The sequence below is a fragment of the Bufo gargarizans genome, chromosome 2 (assembly GCF_014858855.1).
Source record: "Bufo gargarizans isolate SCDJY-AF-19 chromosome 2, ASM1485885v1, whole genome shotgun sequence".
In the NCBI taxonomy this organism is placed as follows: domain Eukaryota; kingdom Metazoa; phylum Chordata; class Amphibia; order Anura; family Bufonidae; genus Bufo; species Bufo gargarizans.
In genome coordinates, this window is record NC_058081.1 from 694,548,862 (window position 1) to 694,562,755 (window position 13,894).

The 13,894-nt window shown below is 44.3% G+C and overlaps 1 protein-coding gene across 5 annotated transcripts in view; it reads left to right on the forward strand.

Annotated features, from left to right (window-relative positions):
* Positions 1-13,894, forward strand: part of LOC122928993 (myosin-10-like) — a 137,170-nt gene that overhangs the window by 67,084 nt on the left and 56,192 nt on the right. For all 5 annotated transcript variants that reach the window (XM_044282384.1, XM_044282385.1, XM_044282383.1 and 2 more), the window contains 4 exons: positions 1,770-2,137; positions 9,023-9,179; positions 11,112-11,139; positions 13,098-13,200. In XM_044282384.1, coding sequence (XP_044138319.1) covers positions 1,790-2,137; positions 9,023-9,179; positions 11,112-11,139; positions 13,098-13,200 — 636 coding nt within the window. In that variant the 5' untranslated portion in view covers positions 1,770-1,789. The remainder of the gene's footprint in view (positions 1-1,769; positions 2,138-9,022; positions 9,180-11,111; positions 11,140-13,097; positions 13,201-13,894) is intronic.

The following is a 13,894-nucleotide window of genomic DNA, read 5'->3' on the forward strand; positions in this document are numbered from 1 at the left end:
ACATGACGGGTTCCCTTTAAGGGTACTTTCACACTTGCGGCAGAGAGATCCGGCAAGCAGTTCAGTCGCCGGAACTGCCTGCCGGATCAGGCAAAATGTATGCTAACTGATGGCATTAGTAAGACTGATCAGTATCCTGATCAGTCTTAAAAATGCCTGATCAGGCAAAAAAATGCATTGAAATGCTGGATCCGTTGTTCCGGTGTCATCCGGCAAAACGGATACGTAATTAATTTTTTTCACCTTTTTTTCAGTCTGCGCATACGCATAACGGAACGCCGGATCCGGCACTAATACATCCCTATGGGAAAAAATGCTGGATCCGGCGTTCAGGCAAGTCTTCAGTTTTTTTTCGCCGGAGATAAAACCGTAGCATGCTGCGGTTTTCTCTTTTGCCTGATCAGTCAAAACAACTGAACTGAAGACATCCTGATGCAAACTGAACAGATTACTCTCCATTCAGAATGCATGGGGATAAAACTGATCAGTTCTTTTCCTGGTATAGAGCCCCTAGGACAGAACTCTATGCCGGAAAAGAAAAACGCAAGTGTGACAGTACCCTAACTGCTCTTTTGTCTATGGCTTAAAAATACATTTTCTCCAGAATGAAGCAGCGGATCACTAAGTGAAAGATATCGGTACATTCAGCTGAACTAAAACTACAAGACATTCACAGAGAATTTCCTGGTGACAGACTCCCTTTATTATCTCCCTAGACAGACATGTTTGGAAACGATAGGTTCTACAAGTGAGAAGTCCTCCTCTAGGGGTACAGCATGGTATAATGCAGATCAACTAGTGGTGCTAGGCCTGGATGAATCCTACCTACAGGAGCATGCCTATCATACTTTCACACTTACTCTGTTAATTCCGTTTTTGATTTTGCACATCAGGATGCCTCCATTCCGTTATGATGCGGTTGTGTGAAATCAAAACGGGAAACAAATAAAACTCATCCGGTTTTTTAAGCTCCTTTAAAAAAAATTTTTTTTTTTTTAAATCAGTCACCATTGACTTACATTGTTTTCAGTGCCGGATCCGTTTTATTGACCGGACGCAAAACCATAGCTTGCAAGGGTTTTGTGTCCGGTCAGAAAACGGAATTCTGATGGAACGGGAGACATCCTGAACGGATCTAAGCGGAAATGTTTGATTTATTTTTTTCTGGTATTGAGATTCTCTGCCGGATCTCAATACCGGAAAACAAGAACGTAAGTGTAAAAGTAGCCATGGAAGCTCTAACTTATGAAAAAGTGGGTCTCGTACATTAATGCTCAAACTGCGTGAACCAAAAGATAACAGAACGTTAAAGGTGATGGCTCTGGCCTCCCAGTGACGGCCCGCTCTGTGGGCACCCTGCAGATATGAGGTGGGTTTTTCCATTATCTAACGCCGGCTTTGCTTTATACGGCTGCGGAGGCAGAGACCGCTTTAGTTTATTTGACTTCACACGCTTCGGTCATTGTTACGTGAGGGAACATGCACTTCCTGGCCTAGAACAGGCTGAGCTACATTTTCCATAGTTTTTTCCCTCACTTCCTTTACCCCCGTAGTACATCTGGCAGACAACCAAATGCCATTTACTTTATTGCCTTTTCCGACCGTGCAACACAGTTATGTCATAGGAGACATTTCTTGGACTTTTAAGGACCGGCTGGCATGAATTAAATCTCGTTAGGTCATTCGTAGTGGAGATATTCGTGTTAGAGCGGACGCAGTAATATTCATATCCTACGTGTATATTGATCTGTATCTTTTTTTTCTTCTAGGACCCTGATCAGCTTCCAAGATGTCATCTCGAAACTCCTATAGAGATGATGCCGAACGCTACCTTTTTGTCAACCAAAACCCTGTGAGCATCACCGCCACGCAGGCGGACTGGACGGCCAAGAAGCAGGTTTGGGTCCCCTCCGAGAAGCATGGCTTTGAAGCGGCCAGCATCAAAGAAGAACGGGGCGACGAGGTGGTGGTGGAACTGGCAGAGAACGGCAAAAGGGTAGTGATCAACAAGGATGACATCCAGAAGATGAACCCACCCAAGTTTACCAAGGTGGAGGACATGGCAGAATTGACCTGTCTAAACGAGGCGTCTGTCCTGCACAACCTGAAGGATCGCTACTACTCGGGACTCATCTATGTAAGTAATGCTTACGGCCGGGGTCATCTTCTTTACTTATGATTGCACGTATGGAGAATTCTAGATGACAATTTATTATTTAAAGGGGTACAGCAGCAATATCTACCCACTCATCAAACACCAGAAAGCTAGGTTCTCCTACTGTCCCGATATAGTATAAACTCGATCACTGACCTTGGAGTATGGTGGGCGATTACTACTTGTATTGAGAGATATATATATATATATATATATATATATATATATATATATATATATATATATATATATATATATATATATAGATTCAAAGACCCCATAGATGAAGAAGACGTGTCCCGCTTGTGTAGCTACAGTCCCTGATTTTTAGGCTGTGGGGCCGACATTTAATCAAGAGCATGTGCTGGGGGCAGATTTACCGTCGCACTTTACACTTTGTCTTAATGTACTAATCTGGTGCATAGACCTTTGTAAATTTGGAATTCTGTCCATGCACCAAAAAATGTGTCCTTGCGGCAAAAAACAACTGCCTAGTCTAAGTTTACACCACCTATAAGTTGCCGTAGTTTGTCGCACTTTTGGTGAACGGAGCTGCATTTAGGTCATGCCCCCTTTTCCATGAAGCCACACAACCCTTGTCGGACGGGGTGTAAAAAGCTTACAAAAGAATGTAAAACACGTAGTAAATGTGATGAAAGGCATGCACGCCAGTTTTTTTTGTTTTTGTGCGTAAATCTGCCCCATGGTGTATGAGCTGCAGGCAGCATGTTGTAGAGCAGGAGGAGCGGAGCAGATTTGATAGTTTTTTTGGGGAAAAGATTCAGTAAAACTCGAATTTCATTCGCAGAGTTTTAATTTTTATCAAACTTTTGATGTGACACAAGGAATTAAAATGAATAAATGACTCCTATTTATTCAAGGAAGGCTGTCAGTCACTGAGTAGGACCGCCCTCTGGACTCCTATGCCTAGAAAAAAAGGGTATCTAAAGGGTCACTGAGTTTTTATAAAACAAAAGTTTTGATCAGTGGGAGTCTGAGTCCTGAGACCCCACGATCTCTAGAACGAGGAGGGAGAAATGCTTGCATATCATGCTCTCTTGCTGCAGGAAATGGGCTCAATAGAAGTCTATGGGCCTGTCTTGATTCAGTCTCCTGCAGCGGAGAGGGTTCTGGTGATTAGTGGGGGTCTCAGCACTCAGGCCCCCAACAAACAAAAGTTTTGACATGTCTCTATGAAATATCAAAAGTTTTTTATAAAAACTCAGTGACCCTTTAAATCCCCTTTTTTTCTAGGCATAGGAGTCCAGTGGGCCATCCTTGTATAAGTGTAGGCTGTCAATCACTGAGAGGACCGCCCACTGGACTCCTAAGCATAGAATGAGCATGGCTTTAAATGAATGAATAACAAGTTTTACTGAATTTATTCACCATAAAACTATACATCAATCTGCTCAGCTCCTCCTGCTCTGTAGCATGCTGCCTGCGTGTACAGTGTCCCTTTAAGGCTGTGTTTACATCACCTTTTTATCCCACGTATGACATATACATTAAACAGATGGCGTGCAGTGTCCTCTGTTGCCATGTCTGTTTAATGTATATGTTTTAAAAAAAAATATTATTGGACTCCATGGGATGGAAGATTGCAATATATTATGCTTTTTCAATTTTTGTTTCTCTAGGTATACATAAAACGTGGGACAAAATGGTGATGTGAACACAGCCCTAGCCATACTTGTGCATTACTGCTCTCTTCTGTCACAGAGGACAGTCTCCTAGGCTGAGCCTCTCATTTCCTCTCCACATTCCAGTACTGGGCTCCGGGGCCCGGGTGCAGTGACCTCAGGACAGTATTGTGTGCAGGACGCAGGTGGATGGCTGCCCAGACTTGTACTTCAGGCAGGTGGATTAGTTTGCTGTTGTCTCCATGATACTTTGGAATGCAATGAGCTTGTGCGAAACCAGGAGCTCAAATAACACCTGCCGAAAATCCATGGCGAGGATCGGAAAGAGGGCAGATATCAGCCGGTTTCTAAGTGGATAGGTAGATAGATGGATGGATAGATATGAGAGAAATTAATAGACAGATAGGTAGATAATTATTAGAAATAGATAGATAATAGATATGAGATGGATAGATGTGATAAACTAATAGGTAGGTAGATATTAGAATTAGATGGACAGATAGATAATGGCAAGGACAGGTGCACTCTGCGGTCTTACTAACCCTCATACTGATGATAAAATAGAGAGATTAGCCAACATGTCCTACTGTGGAGGACATGTCTGAGCCTGAGCACCGCGCCAAGGTTTCTCAAGTAGCTCGGGTCCTAACACTCGCCTACCTGAGCCGTATGGGCAATACCAGGTGGGCGAAATACAGGAGCGTGAGGTCCGACTCGGACAACTCACCAGTTACCTCCAGCATGTAACCATGCTTGCAATGGGAGGGAGGAGTCTGTGAGTCCCACTCAAGACTGGCTGATATGGCCCAGGCCTCACAGGTGCACCTAAATGTGGCCTGTGGATGGAAAACAGGCTCATTAACGGTAAATTGGAGTTTATACACCTCTATGCATCTCCAACACCACGCCATTTTTTTTTAAGTTTGTTTGTATATAAACAGGCAGGAAGTGCTCAAACCCACATGCAGTTGTGCCTGTATATACAGGGGAGCAAATCCTGCACTTGTGGCCCGTTGCTAATGGCGATCCCCAGCAAAAATGCATACAGTGGAGGATGACCACAATAAACATCCTACACAAGATAGGAATGATGTGGATGTGATAATCAATATAACAATATAATAGCAAAGACAGGTGCACTCTGCGGTCTTACTCCCTCACGCTCCCGTAATTCGCCCACTGGCCCCTGGTATTGCCCATACGGCACAGGTAAGTGAGTATTAGGACCCGAGCTACTTGAGAAACCTTGGCGCGGTGCTCGGGCTCAGACATGTCCTCCACAGTAGGATATGTTGGCTAATCTCTCCATTTTAACATCAGTTTGAGGGAGTATCAAGACAAATTTCTAGCTTCAAAAAGTTGTTAGATTTTTATTAGCATTTTTACACCGTTTACTTCAGATTAGCGTGGTTAGCCACAAAAATGGTCACAATCAAAGTCCGGTAAAGGGCTGGTGTAGAAAGTGTCAAGACATAAGCGTCAGACGGCCATATGCTGTCCGCAAAAATGCTGATCCGTTTTTTTGCGGATTATATGCGGACCCATTAACTTCTATGGGGCCCTCTTCTTCCATTCCACGGCTCGGCAAAACAAATAAAACCTGTTCTATACTAGTCAGTGAAAATCAGGACGTGGCCCCACTGAAGTCTATGGGTCTGCAAAAATACGGAATGCTATCAATTTTTTTTAGCGGACATGCTGAACTGTCTGCAAATAAAACGGATCTTTTTTTTTTTTTTTTTTTGCGGACAGCCTACAGCCACCTGAATGAGCCCTTATAGACGCACCAAATTTATCAGACATCATGCGGAGATTGCTAAATTTTAGGGCAAATTATGACCAGGCAAGCTGAGAGTAGGTTCACACTTGCGTTTAACGGATTCGGCAGAGAGCAGCTCGCTGGACCTCACCGGATTATGCCTGGCCAGACACTGCCGTTGACCACCAGACTTTTTTGACTGTAATGGGATCCGGCGGGGATCCAGTTGCTTTCCGGTGAAATGCACTTATGCCGGAAAGAGGCCGGATCCCGTTAGTCAGTGGGGTCTGGCAGGGAACGGCTAGGCCAGATTCGGTGAGCTCCAGCAGGTTGTCCTCTGCCAGAACAGCCTACCGGATCTCTTAAGTGCAAGTGTGAACCTACGGAATTGAGTCATTGAGATTAGAAGCTAAGCCCTACCTTTGTTCAGGCGTGTCTCATAGCTGTCATGTTTGATGAGGCTTTTTGCTAAGAGAGGCAGAAACTGAGGAAGGCGTGTCCTCCATTGTCACATTCCACCTGCCCAGTACCTTGCGAAACTGCATTCAGGAGTCCTCCACATACATTAGGCCTCTTGCACACGACCCTATGGCTTTTCAGTATTTTGCAGAACGGAACAGCTGGCCCCTGATAGAACAGTACTATCCTTGTCCGTTATGCGGACAATAATAGGACACTTTCTATCTTTAAACAGAACAATAAAACGGAAATACGGAAACTGAAGGTATACAGAGTACCTTCCATTTTTTTTTTGCGGATCCATTGAAATAAATGTATAAACGCTCCTTCTCCAAAATTGGCCTGTTTGAAAGGTGCTGGCGATCACCCGATCAATGAGCAAACACTCGCTTGTTCATTGGGTGATTGTGTTAGGCCTCCTGCACACAAACGTGTTTTTTTTGTTTTTTTCTACATTCCGTTTTTTGCGTTCCGTATTCATTTCAATGGATCCGCAAAAAAAGGGAAGGTACTCTGAATGCCTTCCATTTCCGTTCCATTCAAACATAGAACATGTCCTATTATTGCCCGCAAATAACGATCCGTGGCTCCATTCAAGTCAATGTGTCCGCAAAAAAATCTGAATGTACTCCGTATGTCTTCCATATCCATTCTGTTTTTGCGGAACCATCTATTGAAAATGTTATGCCCAGCCCAATTTTTTTAATGTACTTATTGTTTAAACGTTATTGTATGCTTCTGTTTCCGATCCGCAAATAACGGATCACAAACTGAATGGCAACGGAAATGCTACTGAAACAGAAAAACGGATTCGTTTAAAACGGACAGCAAAACCATATAGTCATGTGCAGGAGGCCTTATTCTGCCAGCACCAAAAACCATTGTTACCGTGCATCAGATCATATCTGGTGCCCAGGAATAATGATGTTCTAAGGGGACAAGTGATCGCTCTATTGATTGCTTCCCCCCATACAGCGGAGGTGATTGGGAAAAATGGGGAAAAAAACACCAGAAATTTCCATAAATGCTGTTTGTTTTTGCCCCCTAGAAGTACAATTTACTCAATAAGTTGCAGACTCTTCAAAGTGATGCCATTGAAAAATACAACTTATCCTGCAAAATTAATAAAAATGACTGCTTTCAGAATGTGATCGATCGGGGCCAAAACTGTCCTTGAGAGGTTAGAGGGTTGTCTGCAACCGGTAGCTGCAGGAAATTTTACTTGTCTGTCAAATTCCCAGTCACCCCAGCGTCAAGGCTACAGTGGTCCCCATGCCTCTACATCCATGTAACTGCTGCAGCCAATCATTGGCCTCAGCAGTGATGCCAGCATGCACAGCACGCTTAAGCACATTGCTCGAAAAGCAAAGAAAAATATTGGCGAACCACCGAAGTGTCTGCCCTGGGGCAGCAGCTGAATGATTCTTGCTTCACGTGTCATCCATATTAGGCTGTGTCATCACAGTAGAGCAGTATTACACGCTTGCACGCTCATCACAAAAAGTCTGACCAGCAGAAATCACTTGAGGCTGAGCCACGTTCTCCTCTCTAATTAACTGCCGAGTATGAGGAGAGCAGAGACGCCTGTAATTGTAGGAGTCGTTCCACTAACGTAGACTTTAGGAGGCTCATGAATAGGTGTGGTCGCTTTGGCTCCTACTGCAGGAAATCCATCTTGCTTCGCTTCCTTTCCTATTTTATTCTCATGTGTTTTCCTTACCAGTGATTTCATTTTCGTGAACCTGCACAAATATGGACATTTATGCAAACGCCGTTGCACCCAAATAATTCTCTTTCGATGAGTAAGAGTCCCAGAATAAAACAGAACAAGCTTGAATCCCTCCGGCTGTAGACAATGCAAAGCCATGGGGAAAGTAGCCGTCCTGCGGCTGTCGGTGCAGCCCTTCGTCAGGCTGTAGAGTCCCTTCTAGAGATGAGCGAATCGACCCTAAACAAATCAGATTCTACTCGAAATTTGTAACAGAGTAAAAAAAAATTATAAAGAAAGTGAGAAACAAAAGAGAAAAAACATAAGTCTGAGATCTGGTTGTCATATACAAATTTTTCAAACAGTTTGGATTCGGGTAGAATGGATTTGAACCCACATTAAATCGGTGGACCACATGGAACCGGAATAGAAATGAGATCATCTCTAGTCCCTTTACATGTGTCGAACTTGACACTGATGGACTCCAACCCAAAAATTAGCGACCAGTGCGATGACAATTATGAAAAATGGGGCTTCTGTAAATTCGTTCACATTGCAACAGAACATTTCCGAGTAGATTTTTTTTTTTTGCAAGAGTTTTTTTTTTTTTCCAGCCACAACGCAAAAAAATGTAGCATAGGACTAGCGCCATTGAATGACACTGGTGCTCATCACAATCACATCACAATCCAAGCCTCGAATGTCCTCGAAAGATGGACTTCCTGGACTAATATTTTAGATAAGCTTTCCAAGTACCAAAACGGGAGTGGCCAGGGGTGGACCAGGAACTAAAAGTGTCCCCATGTTGTAGGTAGGTCCAAATTGTCAGAAGGCAACATAATTAGGCAGGGACAACAAAAGTAGGCAGAGCCAGCAATACCATAGTGCAGAACAGTATACCGCCCTAGCTGAACCAAATATCGCACAACAGTGTTCAACTGTATCGCTGTCCTGGACGTCAATACAGTTGAATTCAGGAGGACACCTGCGGCTGCTGGCCAGGTGTGTAAGAGAGAAGCGGATCATTATGTACCCGGCTGCTGGCCATGAGGAGGGCTTGAGTGGCCCCCTAGGCATCGGCCCACTGGGAAATTTCCCTGTAGGGTCTATGGCCAATCCGCCCCTGGAAGCGGCTTATGGACATGTCTGAATGTACAGGATATGAACAGACAGATCTAGAAAATCACGTCATTAAATATATCAGAATTTGCTAACACGCTAAGACTAGTCCTGTCTAAGTCTAGCCGTACGCATACTTGTGATACTGATGACTACAATGGTTCCCATTTTTCATGCAGACGTATTCCGGTCTCTTCTGCGTTGTGATTAACCCATACAAGAACCTGCCCATCTACACAGAACAGATAGTGGAGATGTACCGCGGAAAGAAACGACATGAAATGCCTCCACACATATACGCAATATCAGAAACCGCCTACCGCAGCATGCTTCAAGGTGAGACCGGATACCTATAGATTATAAAAGTGCAACTTAAAAAAAAAAAGGTTGCATCTATACAATATATAAATGTGGAGGAAATGAAGACGTGTGAGATAAAGTAGTGATTATATTATGCGTTGGATTTATTTGCATTGTCACAATTCTTATGTATACAGTAAATCGGACCTTAGTGTCAGGCCACTAGGTGCACCCTCACCATCCTAAATAGCTTCAGATAATTGACTACCTGGATTTTGGCAGTCTACTCTGCATTTATATTCACAAAACTTTTTTGGGGAACAGGATTCCCTGTGAAAAAAAGAACAGACTGCCAATGTTCTCCGCATCTGCATAGTCGGATAGTGCCACATGCCTGCCAGGACCCCTATTGACTTATAACAGGAGCCGGCAGGGATCCAGCCACTCCCTGGTGTAATTCGGCCGGACAAAAACGCTGCGTGCAACGTTTTATTGTTCCATCTGAATTCCAGCATTTATGGAGGGGAGCGGTTGGATCCCATTTTATAGTCAATGTGGTCCGGAAGGCACATGGCACTATCCAGCTATGCCCCTAGAACAGCCTGCCGGATACCTTTGCCACAGTCAGCCTTAGAGTATTTTAGGAGTGTTACCTTTATCTGCTAAACACAATATCATACATGGGGTGGTATATCATGTCACAGGTTCTCCAGGCTCCACATATGGATGGTCTATCCTCAGGATAATGAATGGGAACTGAGCTACAGTGACATGGCATGGCTGCTACACTTTGAACTGCAGTGTTGCTCGTTGTCACCCCCCCCCCCCCCCCCCCTCCACAGATCTGATATTGATGACTTGTCCTGAAGATAGATCATCTATATGTGGAGCCCAGAAAACTCCTTTAAGGTATTCCACTTAACAGCATATTCTTCCAGACTTCTTCATACACCCACGCCAAGTGTGCATATATTCTGAATGGGGATAGGAAAGTACTGGTAAGCTGGTGCCAGACCCCTCAGGTGGTGTCTTATCTCCCCGGAGAGCAAAAGAGTTAGACATTGAAATTCAATATGCCCGATCCTTACCAGAAATCTTCTGTTGGGGGAGAATTGGGGCAACCACATACACAATGGATAGTTGGCCAGTCTCGCCCACTGTACTCTTCCATGTATGGTCACCTTTACAGATTTAAGAGTCATTGAAATGATGGAACAGGAACGTTAACACTTGGATTTATGACCACACTACGCACCCCTGTATCATTGCAGACAAAAGCTAGCTACACGTTAGGGACTTCATACAGATTGAAGGTTGACTTCTTGGACAACAGTGCCATAAGTTACGTTGACAATTCGGACAGACAACCAGTCGATCTTTGCTGTGATCCTTGGACTAGTTGGGCTTCCATCGATGGGATGCAGATCTCTTGTTCTGCATGAATGACTTTTCAACGACGGCACCGGACAACAGTCGAAAAAGTCCAACGTGGCAGATCAGCCTTTTGACTGATATCTTCCATCTGATGACATCTGCCGCCCTCACACTCACGAAAAGTGACCTTCTCATACAAAATTGTCCTTCTCATACAAAAACTAGTGCACAGCCACCTTTGATGCATCACCCCATGTACAATGTTCTGCCCTACTCTCACTCAGCTCCTGATGAAGGGGCCTCATTCTCTGGTAGCCAACAAAGCTATCCTTTTTATATGAATTTATGTTGGTGTAGGTTAAATCAGATCCAGTGAATCATTATATGCACATTCATGTGTAAAGCCAAGGACCTAATAAAAAACTTGCACTTCCTTCTGCACCTTCACACCCACATCCCGAACACGAGTCTGCAAATATTCCATAGCTTCAAAATTGCTTCACCCGAGAACAAATCAAGATGTGGCATTCAAAAAAACATTGGCCTTTTGTATATATCTGTTTTTTTAACTGTCTTTTTGTTTCTTTGCTTTAGATCGGGAGGATCAGTCCATTCTTTGCACGTGAGTTATAAGTCCTACCATATATCTCATTATGAGATTTGCAGGTCAACATGACTCTGTAGATCGACTCGCTGTTGAGTAGTTGTCTTATTGCAGTCAAATATACAGTTGACATATGTGCGGTATCTATTTCACTTTAGCATCCTGTACAGAAACAGTCATAGTAAGCCTTACGTAGACATTGAGCTAGCCATAAATGCTGGAAGAGTTCAGCCCTGAAGCCTGCACAATTATGAATGCAGCTTTGAATTAAAGGGCATCTGTCAGCAGTTTTGTACCTATGACACTGGCTGACCTGTTACATGTGCACTTGGCAGCTGAAGGCATCTGTGTTGGTCCCATGTTCATATGTGCCCGCATTGCTGGGAAAAATTATGTATTATATGCAAATAGGCCTCTAGGAGCAACGGGGGAGTTACCATTACACCTAGGAGCTCTGCAACTGCCGTGTCATCTGCAATTTGACAGGGTCAGATGTGATATTTTCACAGCCTGGTCCTGTCAAAGTGGCAGAGGGTGCGGCAGTTGCAGAAAGAGTAGAGCCTCTAGGAGTAATGGCAACGCCCCCGTTGCACCTAGAGGCTCATTTGCATATATTAAAACATAATTTTTCTCAGCAATGCGGGCACATGGGAACATGGGACCAACACCGATGCCTTCAGCTGCCAAGTGCACATGTAACAGGTCAGCCAGTGTCATAGGTACAAAACTGCTGACAGATGCCTTTTAAGTACAGGCTGTAGCATGTAACCCAGGGTCAGTACAAGATAGGTAATATAATACAGTTACAAATGTTTTGGTTAAAGGGGTTTTCCAGGAGTAAAAAATGGGTGATCTATAATCTGCATAGGCCATCAATATCTGATCGGAGGTGGGGGGGGGGGGGGAAGTACGACTCCTAGCCCCGCCACGATCAGCTGTTTGAAGAGATGCGGCACTCTGCTGAGCGCTGCAGCCTCCTCCTGGCATGCCAGACACAGCGCCGTGCATTGTATAGTGGATGTGTTTGGTGTTGCAGCCCAGGTTCATTCACTTAAATGGGACTGTACTGCACATAGGCCATAAGATCGAACAATGTGGCTTCCCTGGCCTAGAAATAGGCCACAGCGCTGAGACCTCCTTCAACAGCTGATAGGTGGTGGTGCCAGGAGTCAGACCCCACCTATCTGAGGATAGGTCATCAGTGTTTTACCCCCGGAAAACTTCTTTAATTCTGTATCTAATCAGTAAAATGGAGGATCTACATTTCAAAGGCAACCTGTTCTCACCATTTCTTGTATTGACTTTTGTAAAATCACTTCCCCGTAGCGCCTCATACTTTATAAAAAGACGTTAGAACCTCTCGCTGGCACCATATGCAATTTTGCTCTAAAATGTCCGCTAGGTGTTACCAAACCATTGAAGTGTCTTGTAGAACCATCCCTGGTCTGGTGCTTTAGGAGGTGAATGGCCCTCCTTGCTGTATGTCACCCCCGATACAAGTCTTACTCGGTGCATGAGTCTTGTGTTCTTCTGCACCATGTGCGGTACAGTGGCCAAATGAAGTAAGAAGAACAGAGGTGAATTCTCTGCCCACACAAGGGAAAACGCCCTGCGGCTGCCTTCTGCATCGTGCTAGCATGAGATTTGGATTGGTCTGTAGGTGACATAGAAAGCGTTATCCACATCAATCAATGGGTCAGAGGCTGGCTTAGCGATGAATCTACGGGACCCGTGGGTGGTTTGGTAACGCCCAGTGGACGCTTGAGCCATATTTGCATATGCAGCATAATGTCTTTTTCATGAGGTATGCAGACCTACTGGGGAGTAATAGCTGTCCCTTAAGGAAGGTCTTCTCGTCATCAGCATGGTGGGAATGGTTGATACCTGGTGATGGGTTCCCCTAGTATGTCTACCACTTCCGTGCAGAGGGGTGCACTTATTATTTCACTTGTTCCTATTATGGTTTATATTTACAGTGGAGAATCTGGGGCTGGAAAGACAGAGAACACAAAGAAAGTCATCCAGTACTTGGCTCACGTGGCCTCTTCTCACAAGGGCCGTAAAGAGCACACAGCTCCGGTAAGATCTTTTTGCTGTCCCGTTTAAAATAACTTTAGAAAACGGCGACTGTCTTATTACATGTAGGTTAATAAAAGGCCCTACAGTGTCATCATAGCAAAGTAACGTGAAGATTGAGTCGCCTCCAGTTTAAAGTATGTCTTGTCAGCAGTTTTGACCATACTAAACTGCTGACAGCTCTAGGTAGCAGGTTTATGTAATCTTTTATTATCAGGAGTAGTGTTAATATGAACATTGTGCCAGATTCTGCTCTGGCAAGTGCCCAGGAGGCTGAGCCTCACTGTAAGTGTTCTCTGCATTAAGCTGCATCACAGCCACTCCCTTCTGCTTTTAGTGATAGCTGATTAGATGCTACAGCTGTCACTCAGAGCAGAGGGGAGGGGCTGTGACACAACAGAATGTGGAGAGCACTTTGCTGGGAAGCTCTGCCACCTGGGCTCTTGCAGGAGTAGAATCTGGCAGAATAAAGATTCATATTCACACTACTTCTGATAATAAAAGCTTCACCAAAGTTATGTTTGCCTTGTTCTCCACAGCCTAGACCTAGTTCTGCCAGCAGTTTTGTATGGATAAAACTGCTGACCCACTCCCTTTTAAAGAGGTTCTCCAAGAAAATATGAATGAAGTTTACGAACCAAGCGCAGGATGGTCTCGTCAGTACACGCACTGATGCCTTTCCTTAGATCTAGACAAT